Below are 17,876 nucleotides of genomic sequence, written 5' to 3' on the forward strand. Positions count from 1 at the left end.
GGCCCACCGGGTTCTCAGGCCTTTGACCTTGGGCTGAGAGCTACACCTTCGGCTTCCCTGGCTCTCAGACCTCAGTACTTGGACTGAGCCACACCGCCGGCTCCCTTCATTCTCCAGAGGGCACATCCTGGGACTTCTCAGTCTCCATAATCCTTGTAGCCAATTCCCACAGTCAGTCCCCTCTCATCCATCCATCCATCTGTCCATCCATCTATCCATCTATCATCTCTATCCATCATCATCTACCTATCTATTCTATCTATCTATCTATCTATCTATCTATCTATCTATCTATCTATCTATCCATCCATCCATCCATCCATCCTCTATCTACCTATCATTTATTTATCTATCTGTTATCTATCTACCTAATCTATCATCTATTGTCTCTATCATCCATCCATCATCTATCATATCTATCCATCCACTTAAATATCTATCTATCTAATCTATCCATCCATCTACCTATCGTCTCTATCCATCAATCAATCATCTATCTACTTATCTTTTATCTATTTATCTATCTGTTATCTATTTATCTAATCTATCATCTCTATCATCCATCCATCTGTCATCTATCATTATCTATCCATCCATTTAAATATCTGTCTATCTATCTATCTATCTAATCTATCCATCCATCTGCCTATCATTTCTATTTATCCATCCATCTATCATCTGTCTATCCTTCTATCTATCCATCTATCTATCTATCTATCATCTATTATTTCTATCTATCTATTAATATCTATCTTCTATTATTTCTGTTTTTCTGGAGAATCCTGACTAATACAGCTATTTTATAGTTAATTTCTTGAGTTGAAAAAATAAATCCAGCTGGAATATTAGTTTGGAAAATGTATAAAATGAACTGGTTACTTTCAGAGTTCCATTTAGGGACATGGCATATTTTATAGATACTATTGGGATCTTTATCACATTCAGTAAAATTTTAAGTTGACTAGTCATGTGACAACATACTTCTCATCTATAATATTGGGATAAACATTCTTCTGCCTCAACGAATGGCCAGTAGGGTGGAGAAAATGACTAAAATGAGAAGCACATGCCTGGCTGGTGTTACATGTGCCACACAGGCCAAATATTACTGCTGCTGTTGTTTGCTGTAATTATTTGCAAACATCTTGAACTAGTTTTTGTTATTGTTCCTTAAATATTTTATTCTAAAAAAGAGACCATTTTGTTCATTTATTGCATTTTCTAATTGCCTGTTGCTTGCATGGGAGTAACTTACTGATTTGTACATCTTTATCATATAGTTAGCCTCATTACTAACCACTTCCCTGATAAAACCACAGTTTATTACCTGGGCGTGGTGGCATGCCTGTAGTCCCAGCTACTTGGAGGGCTGAGGTGGGAGAACCACTCGAGCCCACAAGGTCAAGGCTGCAGTGAGCCGTAATTGCGCCTCTGCACTCCAGCCTGGGAGACAAAGCCAGATCTTGTCTCAAAAAAACAAAACAAAACAAAACAAAAAAACTCACAAAATTGCAAATAGTGATAGATTTTGCCTTTATACCTATAAATATTACTATAGAATAAAAAAGAAAACTACAAATAAACTATTTTCCCTTGCAATTATGCTATCCAGTGTTAATAGCAGGTTTTGCTAACCTTGCAGAATCAATTGAGAGGGTTTCAGTATCTTTCTGTACTGCGTTATAAATAAAATTGAAGAATAAACCATTTTGTAAACTTTGTCAAATGTTCTTCATTGCGTGGTTTTGGAGGATGAGATTCTGAGGACCCGTTCAAGATCTTCTGGAGATTGTTAATCGATTCAAAAAATATGCTTATTCCTTATTAATTTATATTTTGTTTATTATATAAATACATGATCGTGATATCAAGGTAAATACTTTTTCTTTCAGCACACAAGCACAAGTGTTGTCTCTCTGAGTCTTTGCTTGCCTGGAAGTGGATGTGGAGCCCTGGGTGGGTGGTGTAGGAAGAGGTGCCTGGAGAGTCGCAACCCCAGCTGGGCTCAGCTCTCTGGTGTCTTCCTTCTGCCGGGTCTTGGTTTCATCATCTTAGTTGCCCCGTTAGTTCCCCGTGGCTTTAAAATATATTTTTTGTAAGCATTTTGTCCATCTTTCCTAGATGTCTCCTGAAGGGTTATCCCAATTTTCTTGGTCTGCTATTAGCACAGGCAAAAGCGAGAGGGATTTTTCTGGATCCACCCTCTCATTTTTGCCAGCTTCTTCTATATATTTTCGTTTCTTTATTTTATGCCCTATATTATGAAAGAATTCCCCAATATGATCATCTAGATTGTTAATGTTGCCACTTTGTGTGTGTGTGTTTTTTAAATTTGTTACCTGCTATGCTTTCTACTTCCAAGACTTTTTGGCTGTTCCTCATTTACTTCTTTTCCATGGCAATTTTATGGATGGGCTGGTCTGCTGGATATCTAAGGACAGTAATGGTGATTTCTAATGTTATTGTCTGTGTTCTGCATTGGCTCTTTTTTCTCAGAGAGGGGGAAATCACTTGGGTGAAGTTTGCTTTTTTTCTTTCATGCTACCAGTTGTTCTGAAACAATCCAGTGACTCTTGACTATAATATAGATTCATGCGTATCATGGCAGATAGAAACCAGAGGTCCTTAAACCCGGCTGCAATTGGAATCACGCAAGAAGCTTTAAAAAAATCTGGGTGCTGGGGCCAGGTCCCCATGTGTACTGAGTCTGGAGCAAGGCTTGGGCATTCCTTGGGCATTAGAAGCTCATCAGGTAACATTAAGGAGCGGCCGGTCTTAAGAGCAACTACTTGAAATGACCAGCATGCGACTTGGAGTGGCATCCGGGATGTAGCAACATAGCGGCCTCCCTATTCTCCCAACTGCGCCTCATCCTAGAATGGCCAGCTTTCTCTGATGTTGAGCCTTCTCAAAGGATCTACTGGAAAAACTCACTTTTTTAAAAAAAGCATCCTTGTCTACTTAACTCTGTAATGTGTTTTCTTTTTTCTTTTCTTTTCTTTTTTTTTTTCTTTTTGAGGCAGAGTCTCGCACTGTCTCCCGGGCTGGAGTGCAGTGGCGCGATCTCAGCTCACTGCAACCTCCGCCTCCCAGGCTCAAGAGGTTCTGCTGCCTCAGCCTCCCAAGTACCTGGGATTACAGACACCCGCCACCACGCCCAGCTAATTTTTTGTATTTTTCGACAGGATTTCAACATGTTGGCCAGGTTAGTCTGGAACTCCTGACCTTGTGATTCGCCCACCTCAGCCTCCCAAAGTGCGGGGATTACAGGCGTGGGCCATGGTGTGTTGACAATGTTTTCTTCTATGTGTTAGACTTTCCCGCTAATGCGTTCATCAGTTTTACATATTCCTGATATCCCTCAATATCTTCTGAGATATCTTTTCGTCTTCTGAAAGTGCTTTTCCCCAGTTCCCCAGCACAACTGTACATTTATCTTTTTGAAAAACCTCATTTTTTTGTTGTTTGTTTGTTTGTTTTTTAATTAACTCGTCATTTCCATTAGGTATATCTCCTAATGCTATCCCTCCTCCCTCCCCACTCCCCACAATAGGCCCCAGTGTGTGAGGTTCCCCTTCCTGTGTCCAAGTGATCTCATTGTTCAATTCCCACCTATGAGTGAGAACATGCGGTGTTTGGTTTTCTGTTCTTGCAATAGTTTGCTGAGAATGACGGTTTCATATATACCATGGAATACTATGCAGCCATAAAAAAGAATGAGGGACATGGATGCAGCTGGAAAATATCGTGTCTTTTTAAAAGAAATTTAGTTTGGAAAAAGAGAGAACAAATTATCTCAGGCAGGCATTTCAAAATATGAATTCCTTAGAAATGATGGTATGCAGGATAAGGAAAAGCTTAAAAATAAAATATATAAATCTTTGCTTATCTCTCTAGCTTTTTTTTTTTTTTTTGACGGAGTTTCACTCTTGTTGCCCAGGCTTGAGTGCAAGAGTGCAATGGTGCAACCTTGGCTCACCGCAACCTCCACCTCCCTGGTTCAAGCAATTCTCTTGCCTTAGCCTCCCGAGTAGCTGGGATTACAGGCATGCGCCACCACACCCGGCTAATTTTGTATTTTTAGTGGAGTTGGGGTTTCTGCGTGTTGGTCAGGCGAGTCTGAACTCCCGACCTCAGGTGATCCGCCTGTCTCGACCTCCAAAAGTGCTGGGATTATAGGCGTGAGTCACTGTGCCCGGCCAGAATTTGTATTTCTAGGATTATGTACATAATTATAGATTCAGTTTATTCAATCATTAGTCAATTACTTTTATCTAAAATTTCACAGCTCTATATTTTGGAACTTTTTGAATGATGCAGAGGTCATATTAATTAATTGACAGATAGCATCTGTGCCTGCTTTTTCATATTACAAATTTCAGAATCTGGCTGGACCAGGCAGGAGGATTGCTTGAACCCAGGAGTTTGAGGCCACCCTGGGCAACATAGGGGGACCCTGCCTCTTTCTAAAAATTAAAAATAAAAATTATTTATTTATTTATTTTTGAGATGAAGTCTTGCTCTCTCACCCAGGCTGGAGTGCAATGGCGCAATCTAGGCTCACTGCAACCTTCACCTCCCAGGTTTAAGCAATTATCCTTCCAAGGCCTCCCAAGTGACTGGAATTACAGGTGTGCATCACCATGCCAGGCTAATTTTTGTATTTTTAATAGAGACAAGGTTTCACCATGTTGGCCAGGCTGGTCTTGAACTCCTGACCTCAAGTGATCCAGCTCACCTCGGCCTCCCAAAGTGCTGGGATTGCAGGAATGAACCACCATGCCCAGCCAAAAAATTAAAAACATTTAAAATAAAAAATTTTAAAATGTCAGAATCTGTTATGCCTATTTGTAAGGGCAATCACTAGAGTAAATATTAAACAATGCTGTCAGGTTAAAATGTTTTAGACTGTGATTCTTACTTATTCCATAATTACTTATTTCACCAGCCATTAGAGGTACTGATTCTTGGTACCTGAAAACTGGAAACAATCTTGATGATTGTCTCATTCAATTCTTAGTTGGAAAGTAACACCCAGAGTCTCTTCTCTGTGCTCCGTTTATGCCCTGTGTGCATCTGGTGCATCTAGGTGCGATCTCATCACATAGCTCTAAACCGCAGGTGTCTCCCAGCATCCCCCACAGCTGTGTCACCAGTGTAGACCTTTGCTGTCATGTCTGAGTCTTCGATATGCCACTGCCCACTTGCCGTCTCACACTTAACATGGCTTATGCTGAGCTTGCATTTTCTCCTTAAACCTGTTCGTTTATTTTCCTCACTGAAACATCCAACCTATTGGCCAGTCACATTAGCTCTACTTGGAAGACGTACTTCCAATTTGTCTAAGTGTGTCTATCCACTGCTAGGTCTAAGCCACCTCTTAATTTACACCTCTCCTGCTCCAACTGTGCTCTGAATCGATTTTCTATCTATTAAAAGAGAATATAAGATCCTCTCATCTCATGCCTCTCTGCTTGGGGCAGCCCCTGGCTTCCTATTGCACTTGGAGCAAATCTAGAGACTTGTTCCTTCCAAAGGCCAGTGAAGCCCCAAACGCTAGCCACTCTGCTGTTCCTCATGGCTACCCTTTCCTGCACCCAGACCTGCTCTTGACCCCAGACTACATCTCCAGCTAAGCTTCTCCCCTGACGTCAGATTCCTGCACCACTGCCAGCATGAGTCCTGCTCCTGAGGGCTGGTGAGCACATCCAGTTCTGCCTCATCCTCTGTCTTCCCAGCTCAGTAGATGAAACTTGGGTTTTTAGCTGCTGGGCCACCCTCACCTCCTTTCTGGCACATCTCACAACCAGTCCAACAGCATGTCCCGCATGCTCTGAGGCCATGTCCCACCTCCACCATGGCCACCCAGCCTGAGCCTCAGCGCCTTTGCAGGATCACTGCAGTGACCGCTCGCCAAGACGTCTCCCTTCTTCTGCTCTGGCCCTCTACATTCTATTTACAATGCAGCAGGGGTGATCTCTGGAAACCTCGGTAAAGCCACTTGATGCCTCTGCTCACAATCCTCCCAAGGCTTTCGCTCTCGCTAAAAAGCTAACATCCTCACCAGGATCCAAAAGGCCCCACATGACCCCACTCGAGGCCACGTCTCCAATCTCCCACTCAGCTCCAGCCACCCCGGCTTCCCTGCTGAGCCTGAAATCCCTGAACGCACCCCCACCCCGCCCCGCGCTTGCCATTTCTTCCCTAGATGCCTGCACGGCTTGTGCCCCCAGGCCTCCGCTCGTGTTGCCGGGAAGCCTCCTCGGACCACGCTATTGACAGGAGCAGGAGCCCACCCCTCCCAGCCCTGGTTTCAGGTGTCCCTTCAGTTTCTGAGCCGTCTTTGTTGGTATTCCCAGGTGAGGACTTAGTGTTCTGGGGAGCAGAGACTTGCTGTATTTCCCAGGTGTCCCCATCGCCTAAAGCAGAAGCTGTGGGTTTGAAGGTTTTGGAATGAGTGTGAGGCAGCGGCCCCACCTGTTTCTTAAACATATGGCGATTTCTCCTTCTTTGGGGCCTTTTTGACAGAGCTTCCCCCCCTGTCTGGAAGCTTCTTGCACCTGATCTTGTCCCATTCAGGTTTCAACTTCAGTGCCCCTCTTTGGAAACGCCCTCCCTCATCCCTCCCTAAGCCCTCCACGGGGGTCTCATGGTTTCTCGTTCGGTTGCTGCAGCTCCATGACAACGTCTTGTCTTCCCCAGCCCTCCGATGAATTCCTGTGCCTGGAACATTGCTGGGCATAAGGCAGGTGATGAGTAGGTATTTGCCAAACAAGGACAGTTACAATGGTTCGCAGGGCCTACGGCAAGCCCTTGTTAGAGCCCTGCGGTGCAGATGGCCAGCCCTGAGTTGACCAGACCACATCAGAGCCTTGTCCTCGTCCCGACAGGCCAGGGTCTTAGAGTCCAGCTGGCAGAAGACACCTGAGCTCAAAACCCCTCCAAGTTTCCCTGGATCACACAGCGTGGAGACCTTTCCGGAGGTGAGCAGCTGAGCTAGGCCCTCCTGGAAATCCTGACTTTGGACTGGGGAAGAGCAGGTGGAAGAATATTCCAGACTTGGGGACCATTGTGACTCATAGAATCTTGGAACCTTAGGGTGGAATGTGGATGGGATGAGCAAGGACTGTTCTGAGAAGGATAAGGAGACCTCTTGCCTTGGGGCTGGGTCTGAACCAGGGAGGGGCTGAAGAAAATCAGCAAGTTGGTGCCAGTTCCCCTCAGGGCCTCAAGGGACCTCTGCCTGAGGAATCAGCATTTGGCTTTGTAAGCACCAGGATACTCCTGGAAGCTCCAGGGTAAGCAGATGGAATGAGGCGGTAATTACTTTGGCAACAATGTGGACTGGCTGAAGCTAGCAGTCTGGGAGGCGCCCACACCCCTGGAGGGTTTGGGCCAAGGGTCCACAGGGGATGCCTGTGAAGACAGGAGGCCACTGTGGAAGTACAGGGAGGCCGAAGGCCTGGGGGGTCACCGGGTGGGCTGCTAGAGGAAAACAGGGAGCCATGAGATGTGAGGCTGCAAGGCTGCGGGTGCTGTGGGCCTTCATTCGCAGTTGATGCTCCGTTTGGGTTGCTGCTGATTGACTGTGAGACCTGACTCCTTTCCCTGACAATACAGATTTCAGCCAAACTCTTCCCTGATCGGGGCCTCTACATCTTAAAAGCACACCCCTGTGACTGGGGGACGGGATTATTTTCTTCATACCTGTCACCACTCTACCTTCTAACACTGGGGAACATTGTGGATGGTGGCAAAACTGGGTAACTATGTAAGAATGTCATAACTGGACCCGGGTAAGCCAGGGTGCGGGAGAAGAGGGCCTCCCCAAGCCAGGGTCCTGGGGAAGACTTAAGTGATTTGAGTCCATCCAGGGCAGTGCCTTGTTAGCAGGCACCCCCAGGAAGAGCCTGGGACCAGGGCCAACCCTCCAGCCCTGGGCAAGAAATAACTGCTTCTCATCTCTGTACTTCTTGAGTGGGAGGCAAACAGTCATAGCCGTGGGACATCTGTGGGGTCTCACTGCGGACATGGGGGACTCCCAGCTCCTTTTTCCACGCCGAGCTTATTCTCCTGCCCCCTCTCGGATGCCCCATGATATGGAGGGAAGCCCTTCGCCCCACACTTCTGGGACACACTCCTGACCCTCCCCTCTTTTCCCCACAACCATCCTCGCCTCCCCCGCCGTCTGGGCCATGACAGCCACCTCAGAGCTACAGCGCACAAGGAGCGTTTCGGTCCTCATGATTTCCCAGGGAGGGAAATAGAGACTCAAATACCTGCAAACCAAATCCTATCTTTGCTATAGCGATATATTTCTCCTTTCCACGAAAAAAAGAACAGAAAAAAGAAAAAGAATTTAGGAGAGGAAGGACAGTGATGATGATGGTGGAAAGGAAACTGTCTAGTTCACCCAAGAACGGAATCTGAAAGTGGTGTTGGGGGCTGGGCAGGGGGGTAGGGAAGAAGGTCTCAGAGGCAACGCGGAATCGCCCTTCCCAGGGCTCTCCAGGAACGGAGGTCCTCCGTAAAAAAGGTTTTAAAAATTGGAGCACACTGGATGCCATGGCTCCTTTGGATTCTCATTCCAGTTGATCCCCGGAGTAGGGTCCTAACCAGGGTCTCCCAGGTCGTTTCGCCGTCCAGGATGAAGCAGATCTGGCCCCTGGAAGGGCGCGCGGGCTGCCTGGGGACGGCGGCGCCTTTTCTCGCGCTTCGCGGTTTCCTCTCTCCTACTGCAGCCAGCGCGCGTTTGCAGTGTTTTGGGACCGGACTGGTGCTTCTGGGAAACGAAACTAAACCTCTCTGAAGTTTCCAGCTCGGGCTTTTTTTGTTTCCCGCTATCCGGCGTGGCCCAGTCCGGGCGCGGAGCGAGGGCGGGGCCGTGGCCACCGCGGCGGAAACGACCCGGGCCGGGGGCGGGCGGCGCGGACAAGGGGGCCCTGTGCGGCACCCGCCCAGCCTGCGCCCTGGGGACTGTGGCCGGGCGGCGGGGCTGGACGGGAGTGGACAGGGCTGGGCGCGGGCCGGGCGCGCTGACCGCGGTCTCCGTGCGTCCCGCAGGCGGGGAGCCCGCACCGCCGCGCCCGGGCAGCGAGTGATGATCACCTAAGAGGCCGGCGCAGGCGGGCGTGAGTGGCGGAGGAGCCGGGCGCGGCGACACGCGGCCATGGAGCGGGAACCGGCGGGGACCGAGGAGCCCGGGCCTCCGGGACGGCGGCGGCGCCGGGAGGGCAGGACGCGCACGGTGCGCTCCAACCTGCTGCCGCCCCCGGGCGCCGAGGACCCTGCGGCTGGCGCGGCCAAGGGCGAGCGGCGGCGGCGGCGCGGGTGCCCCCAGCACCTGGCCGACAACCGGCTCAAGACCACCAAGTACACGCTGCTGTCCTTCCTGCCCAAGAACCTGTTCGAGCAGTTCCACCGCCCGGCCAACGTGTACTTTGTCTTCATCGCGCTGCTCAACTTCGTGCCGGCGGTGAACGCCTTCCAGCCCGGCCTGGCGCTGGCGCCGGTGCTCTTCATCCTGGCCATCACGGCCTTCAGGGACCTATGGGAGGACTACAGCCGCCACCGCTCCGACCACAAGATCAACCACCTGGGCTGCCTGGTCTTCAGCAGGTGAGTCGGGCGGGCGGGCGAGCGAGCGCTGGGTGGCCCGAGGCAGGGCGCCCCGGGAACTTGGTGTTGGGCGCGGTGATTGGCAGGGGCTGGGTGCTTGGAGGGCAGCTCCACTCAGGGTGGAGGGCCCCGCTGCGCGGGACCTGGTGCCGACCGAAGCCACAGCGCCGCCAAGGCCCCTCTGCGCCCCGGCCGCGGCTAAAGGGACGCCCTGGATACGGGGACGCGTGGGGAATCCCCTGTCACTCCGTGTCGGAGCCAGAATGATCCCAGGGCTAGAAACCGACGGCCGCTGGACATCCTCATCCGCAGCCGCCCCCATCTGAAGTGAAAGGCAGGGAAAGCCAGCCTGGCCCCCTGGCCTGAAGTCCCCGCCTCAGTCCTCGGCCGGCCACAGTGGTCTGGGAACAGCCGGCACCAAGTCCCTGCGTCAGTCCTCGGCCCGGCACAGTGGTCTGGGAACAGCTGGCACCGGACAGTAGAGCTCAGTCTGATAACAGCTCGGCTCGGGACAGCAGCAAAGTGAAACTGCCGCCAAGTCCCGACGTGCCTGGCACAGCTCAGGTACCAGGGCAGGGAAAATAACAGCAGTGTCCATCCTCCACTGTGAGCCATGAGCCGCCAGCCAGGCACCGCCCGATAGCTGCCTGCCTAATTTTTTTCATCTCAACTTGCTTCCTCAGGGAAAGAGGCTGTGGGGGGTTTGTGAGCCCTGCTACAGGCAGTACTGGGGTGACCCTGCGATGGACCTCTCCTGCTCTTCCCTCCCTGAGTTTGAGAGTCTCGGGCGGGCCTGTCCAGAGGCCTGCAGCCTTTTCAGCCTTTATGCTCTCCACCCCAAGAGAGCCCCTTGGTAGATCCATCTTGGAGCTGTGTGCAGCAGCCTGGACCACCTCAAGGCCCTGTCCCTGAGAAAGGTTGGTCGTCTTAGCTTTCCTCCAAAGCTCAGCCCATCCTTACCTCCTGCGTCACCTTGCTTGACCCTGGTACAGGGACTGAGATGGGCTTCTGAATAGAACATTAGCGGTATCTGGCTTCCATCATGCATGGGAAGACCCTAGGAAGCCCTATTCCCTCTTAGTGGCAGATTGTTCCCCTAAAAGAGGAGGATCACAGTGGTTCTTGCCTCTTAGAGGCAGGCATTCATGAATGCCTTAGACACAGGCACTCATGGCTTGGATGAAGCCATGGATGCTGCCTCTGTAGCTGAGTGCCTTTCTCCCTCCCAGCAACACTGCAGTGGTTATGCTCCATATTTATGTAAACAGAGTAAACGGGTTCAGAGAAGTTAAGTAAACCTGCCCAGTGTCACACAGCAGCAAGGTCGTGGTACTCAGATTTGACCCAGGTCTTCCCGACTGCACGGCTTTTCGAATATTTCTGTGCTCCTGTGAAACTTTTCTAAGAGTCACTGGAGGCGCTTGTAAAATAACAGTTTTCCAAAGTGTCTCACTCAGCAGGCCTGGGATTGAGCCCAGGAATGTATTAGATTAGTGTGCAGGTGACTCTTATATGATGGCTCGCGCTTTCAGAAACACCTCTCTGCCTGCTCCCAAGCCTTGCCCTTCGGCCAGTCAGCAAGCGTCACTGTCATTGGAGCGGGCTGTGGGATTTCCTGGCACCTGTTCACCAGAAGCCTGAGCAGCGACAAGAGTGGCACCCCTTACACAAATGCCCTCAGTGTCCCCCGCGCGAGGCCTCCACCACATAGCCCTGTTGGGGCTCAACAGTTTTAAGCCTTTGCACAGATACCACTTCCTGTTATTACTGAGCCTGTAAACTCCTGTAGCCTCCTTTTTAGAAATACTTATGCCTCAGGAGAAATATAGTTTATTTTTGGTTGGCAAAGTGTTTTGAACCCATTATGTCACTTGATCCTTACAGTAACTATCACACCCATCTTGCAGATGAGGAAACGGAGGCTGGGATCTAAAAGCTATTCTCTTGCCTCTATGACCTTGTAAGGCTTCATGGGACTTTGAAACTTCAGCTTCCACTTAGACTACACTCATGTATGTCCCCGTCCCCTTCCACTCTGCCCTTGACTCCAGGCATCCTAACTCTCCCTCAGACTCTGTCTTTTTCCCTAGTGAAGGAACTGTCAGTGTTTTTCATTCACTTCCCAGCTGCCTTGAGGACAGTGGCCCCAATGCCCCATTTCTGTTTATTGTTCCCTGGGAAGGCAGGTCAAATTCTTCCAGTCCCAGAAAGGCTGTAAGAGGTGGTGCCAGGCCCTGGGAATAGAAGGAGGAGGAGGCTGGTTTCACCCAGAGTTTACTGTAGGGACAGATGGCACCGTAGGGCATGTTTACCAGGTGAAGTCCTGGATGGGGCTCCCAGCCCTGGGATGCAGGCTCCATGTCAGGTGAGGCCTCCCAGCACAGGACAAGAGTCAGGGACGGTGGTGTGAGGCCGGGAAAATGTTGCCAAGCAAGGTGGGGCAGAGGCCCAGTGCTGCAGTGAGAGATCGGGGGCGGGGGGTTGACAGGGTCATGGCACAGAGCTAGAGAACAGGTTCTAGGGTACACTGGGGTGAAGCATCGACATGTAGCCCTGGCTCTCGGGACCTGGCACCCAGACAGCACAGAGGAGCCAAGGAAATTACTTCTTGTCAGGCCAAGGTCTGTGCAGTGCCTTTGGTTGACTGCAGAGAAGATCAGAAGCAGGACTGTGAACTGTCTAGGTCTGTTTTGTGTGGCGCCTCCTCCAAGTGTTGCTGCTCTAGCTGCTGTGTATAGGAGTGTCGGTCCAAGCGTGCAACGCGTTGTTCATGGAGAGGATGAGCAGACTTTAGCTAGAAGTCTTACCTGCTGCCACTGCCCCAGAAGTGACTTCTTGGACATTCCCTTGTATGTGGATGTGCAGCCTGTAGTGTGTCATCATTTATGTGATTCTTTATGTGCTGTTTTTCAGTGACACCATCCTTGGGCCCCTTTCTGTGAGAATCCCCTATGGAGCCTGTTAGAAATGTAGCTTCCTAGGCCAGGGTGCTTGAGAAGCAGTGCTCTGTTTCCTCCTCCTGAACCCATTTTCTCCTCATGGATCTCACACGCTATTTAGGAAAACCCTCGTGAGCCACAATCAGCAGGTTGGAGGAGCGCGGGGTGATTCTGGGGGGTTAGGTCCTGCCTGTGGTGCCTGTGGAGGGGAAGGGCCCACCTACCCAGCATGAATAGGCTGTGGTCCAGTGGGATGAGGAGGGTGTGGGAAGCCCCTCTGGTCATATGGACCTCGGTGTTGGCTAAGTCCGTTCAGAGAAGCCATCTTCCCACAGCCCTAGGTGGGAAGAAAAGGGCTCCCTGCGCTTGAGACCCTGCCACTCAGGGAGCCCTGGTGAGAGTCTAGGGTGATGTGGCCTCGGGCTTTCGTGTGGGGCTCGGACTTCCCGTGAGCTGACATCGGTGTCCAACACTGAGTGTGCAGCTGGAACAGGGTGCGTATCCCTGGGGGCTGAGGGCTGAGGGGGCAGCAGAGCAACCTCAGGGCTCCTGCTGGGCCAGGCTGGAGGAGGAGAGGGGAAGGAGAAGGGCATAGGGACTCAGCCCAGGCTGGGAGAGTGGCGGGCCGTTCTGCAGGCAGGAAGCAGAGATCTCCTATCAGAGGAAGACTGTGTGCCTTGCAGAAAGCACTCTCATCCACCTCTTCCACAGCAGTGGTTGGGGGGAACCTTCAATCAGCAGACCTGGCGCCCTGCTCCCAGAAATGGAGTGTGCCTGGCAAGGGTGCTGCTGGAGGAGGACCTGGGCCAGTGACCTCCTCTCTCCCCCAAAGCCTGCCTGGGCTATTGTTATCTTTTTTTTTCAATTTTCTCCCTTTTGCTTATATGTCCATTGTGATGACTTGAATATAACCTTACTGACACCTTTCAGTGTCTGTCTCCAGGATGCTGTAACCAGCAGTGTTTCCGCAGGAAATAACTGGAGGCAACTTTTCCCTGAATCTTCTGGGCTCTGTGCTTGGGTCTGAGAGCGGTGTCTCAGTGTCTCTCCGTCATCTTTTGGGAAACAGGTAGTCAGGAGGTGTTCTCTGCTTATTTTGGAATTGCCCTACTTTTGGTCTCTTCCCCTCACTCTGATTTTCACTCCATTTTCCCAGTCCACCAGGGTTATTTATCCAGCCTGTGTCCCCTGCCCTTCATGCTTTGTTGTTTCGGAAAAGCTGAGCAGATGAGATGGTGAGATTCTCACTGAACAAAGTCCACCTTTTGTTTTCTTTTCTGCCGGGGCTTTTGTTTCTCTTGTCTCCCCTCTCCCACTCCTCCTCTGTACCTCTTTCCCTTCCCTTCCAGGTGAGCCTCGTGTCTTCCTCTGCAGCGTCCTTGGCTCTTTCGGGGCATATTCCCTCCATCCCTCCCTCTTAATGCAACAAGAGGCCAGCATTCAACACATCTTTCCCCTGGGAAGCACAGCATCTCTGTCACTTGAGTAAAAGGTTTGCAAAAGCAGAGACACCAGGACAAGACCCAGGAGTTAGGAACGTGCAGGGACCATGCCAGTTCTTCTTAAGCAGGGTTGACATTCCTGTAGGTAGGTTAGAGCACTGGGCGCTTGCGGAATATTATTTCAACATTGCCGTTCACATGTTTGTTGGAAATAGTTTTTGGTACCTGTTACATGTCATTATTACCGGGCTCACGAGGTCACGTTGCAGTGGAAAAAGAACGTTTCTTTTCCGAAAACCTTGGTTGTCATCCAAAGGCAGGCTGGTTCGTGAGGCAGTTCTTTTTCTGCTTGTTAATACGAGCCAAATGTTGTATATGCACAATTCCATTTCATCCTCCCAACGATCATGTCATTTCCACACCCCCATTCCACAGATGAGGAAACTGAGGCTTCAAGGTTCAATAGCTTGCCTAAGGTCACACTCTTAGGGGATGGCAGTACCGTGATTTGAGCCCAGATCTACACTGCTCTGATCCCGTGTTCACAGTTATTACCTTACTTGCTATTCCCACCCCAAGAACAACAGGCCTCATTAAAATAATTATTCTAGAAGATTTCACATACATAGAAATGTGCACATGTAGCAAACCGCCATGTACCATCATCCAGTTTCAACAATTAGCAACTCATGGCTAACATTATTTTATCTGTATTCCCACCTACTCCCTCCTCCTCTGTCATTCTGATGCAAATTCCAGACATCATGACGTTTTGCCTGTAAATGCATTGGTATTTGTCTTTAGAAAAGCATGACTCTTCTTAAAACTAAACTGTAAATACCATTATCATACCTAAAAAAAAATTATTATTTTTAAGACAGAGTCTTGCTCTGTTGCCTAGGCTGGAGTGCAGTGGCGTGATCACGGCTCACTGCAGCTTCCATCTCTTGGCCTCAAGTGATCCTCCTGCCTCAGCCTCCTGAGTAGCTGGGACCACAGGTGCACACCACCACACCTGGCTAATTTTTCTTAAAAATTTCATAGAGATAAGGTCTCACTGTGTTGCCCAGGCTGGCCTCCAACTCCCGAGATCCAGCTGTCTTCCCAAAGGGCTGGGATGACAAGCCTGAGCCAGTGTGCTGGGCTGCTTTCCTAATATTGTTAAATACTCAGTCTGTGTTCAGATCTCCACTTGTCCCATAAATGGGATGTGTGCATTTCAATGTGTACGTTTGAATTAGCGATAAATAAGGCCTACTCAGCAAGTGGCTGATAAATGTTTTAAGTCTCTTTTAATCTATAGACTTTTCCCCCAGAAAACTCTATATTCTCTTTCTTTTTTTCCCTTGCAATTTATTTTGAAGAAATTGGGTTATTTGTCCTGTGGGGTTTTCCAGGGCCTGAATACGGCTGATGACTTATGTGTGGTTTCAGGTAACATGTTCTTTTCTACTGTAATTCCTGTGAGTTGGTAGGCGGGCCGCACACTTCCTCAGTGTTTCATCAGGCTCAGGTTTGAATTGTTGTTGTTGTTGTTGTTTTGGTCTCCGCATTCGTAGGTGGTGTTCTGCACTTCCATTAGGAGACACGTGTGCTCACTTGTCTTTTTGTGATGTTGACAGTGATTGATGATCATTGCCTATATCCATTGATTTATTAGAGGTTGTAAAATGGTGCTGTCCTAATTTATGATAGGAAATACTTTTATAAAGAGACACTTCCCCTCATCTACTACCTGGTTTTGCAGTGGTCCAGCCTATATAGTAAAAGAGAAATAAGTGCTTGATATTGGATCACTAACATCTTCTAACGCTAACTGTATTTTAGTCCATTCTCAGGTTGCTATGAAGAAATATCTGAGACTGGGTGATTTATAAAGTAAACAGGTTTAATTGACTTACAGTTCCACATGGCTGGGGAGGCCTCAGGAAACTTACAATCATGGCAGAAGGCATCTTTTCACAGAGTGGCAGGAGACAGAATGAGTGCCAGCAGGGGAAATGCCAGACACTTATAAAACCATCAGATCTCGTGAGACTCACTCATTATCACGAGAACAGCATGGAGAAAACCGCCCCCATGATTCAGTTATCTCCACCTGGTCCTGCCCTTGACACGTGGGGATTATTACAATTCAAGGTGAGATTTGGGTGGGGACAGAGAGCCAGACCGTGTCAGTAACCAATTAGCTTTCTAAAATTCTTAAACTTTCTACTTTGAAATCGTTTTAGACTTAACAGAAAAGTTACAAAAATAGTACAGATGCATACCCCTTACCCACCTTCTTTTAATTTGAACATTTAACTGCACTATAATTTTCAAAAACCAAGAAAATAACATGAGTACAAAACTATTCACTAAGTCACATTCTTTATTTAGATCTAAACGGTTTTCCATTAATGCATTTGTAAGTTTTGGTCAGTATGTTTACATGTTGGTCTTGTGTCCTGTCACCTGGCTAACTCATTTATTGTATCTAATAATTGTTTGGTGGCTTCCTTAGCCTTTTTTATATAGAACCATTCATCAGTAATCAGAGACAGTTTTACGTATTCCCTTTTAACCTGATATCTTACATTTCTTTTTTTTGCCTGATCGCCCTGCCTAGAAGCTCCAGTATAATGTTGAATAGGAATGGCAAAAATGGATATCCTCCTCTTGTTACTAATCTTAGGGGGAAAGCATTCTCTTTTGCCATTGAGTATGATGCTAGCTCTGTGTGTGTGTGTGTGTGTGTGTTTTAATCAATATCGAGATTTCAAGCTGTGGGATTTTATAGTTGCTCTTTATCAGGTTGAGGAATTTCCCTTTTGTTTCTACTTTATTGAGTGTTTTTGTATCATGAAAGGATTTTGGATTTTGCCAAAGGCTTTTCCTATGTCTGTTGCAATGATCATGTGGCTTTTATGTGTAGTTCAATTAATATGACATATACTCACTGATTGATTTTCAAATGTTAAACCAATCTTGCATTCCTGGGATAAAACTTACGTGGTCATGGTGTGTACAGTCTGTTGTTATATTTTGCTGGATTCCATTGACTAGAATGTGTTGGAGAATTTTGCATTTGCATTCATATGTGATATTTGGGATTGGGGGCAGTGTGTGTGTCTTTGTCTGGTTTTGATATCAGAAAAGTACTGCATTGGTCTCATAGAATGAGTTGGGGAGTGTTTCCACTATTTTCTTTTTTCTTTGAGACGGAGTTTCACTCTTGTTGCCCAGGCTGGAGTGCAATGGGGCAAGCTCAGCTCACTGCAACCTCCGCCTTCCAGGTTCAAGCGATTCTCCTGCCTCAGCCTCCTAGTAGCTGGGATTACAGGCACACATCACAACGCCTGGCTAATTTTTGTATTTTTCTAGTAGAGACCGGGTTTCACCATGATCAGGCTGGCCTCGAACTCCTGACTTCAGGTGTTCCATCCTCCTCAGCCTCCCAAAGTGCTGGGATTACAAGCGTGAGCCACCACGCCTGGCCTATTTTCTTTTTTGGAAGATTTTGTGAAGATTTGCCTAGCCTATTTTCTTTTTTGGAAGATTTTGTGAAGATTTGGTATTAATTCTTCATTAAATGCTTGGAGTAATTCAACATTGAAGAAAGCTTCAGTCTGAGCCTGGGCTTTTCTTTGTGGGGAGTTTTAAAAATTACTATTGCAACCCATTTACTTGTTATGAGTCTGCTGAGATTTACTTTCTTCTCAAGTCGGTTGTGATAGTTGTATCTTTCTAGGAAGTTGTCCATTTCATTGAGTTACATAATTTGTTGTTGTAGAGTTGCTGATGGTATGCGCTTGTAATCCTTTCTATTTCCATGAAGTCTGTAGTAATTATTGTGATGTGGTCTAAAAGCGATTTTCTTTCCCCCCATTCCTTCTCT

At 48.5% G+C, this 17,876-nt stretch overlaps 1 protein-coding gene across 1 annotated transcript in view; it reads left to right on the forward strand.

The window, feature by feature from the left end:
• Positions 1 to 7,137: 7,137 nt before the first annotated feature.
• Positions 7,138 to 17,876, forward strand: part of ATP10A (ATPase phospholipid transporting 10A (putative)) — a 186,271-nt gene continuing 175,532 nt past the window's right edge. The window contains exons 1-2 of the mRNA XM_025390833.1: positions 7,138 to 7,298; positions 9,064 to 9,618. Coding sequence (XP_025246618.1) covers positions 9,170 to 9,618 — 449 coding nt within the window. The 5' untranslated portion in view covers positions 7,138 to 7,298; positions 9,064 to 9,169. The remainder of the gene's footprint in view (positions 7,299 to 9,063; positions 9,619 to 17,876) is intronic.

This window comes from Theropithecus gelada, chromosome 7a (assembly GCF_003255815.1).
Source record: "Theropithecus gelada isolate Dixy chromosome 7a, Tgel_1.0, whole genome shotgun sequence".
In the NCBI taxonomy this organism is placed as follows: domain Eukaryota; kingdom Metazoa; phylum Chordata; class Mammalia; order Primates; family Cercopithecidae; genus Theropithecus; species Theropithecus gelada.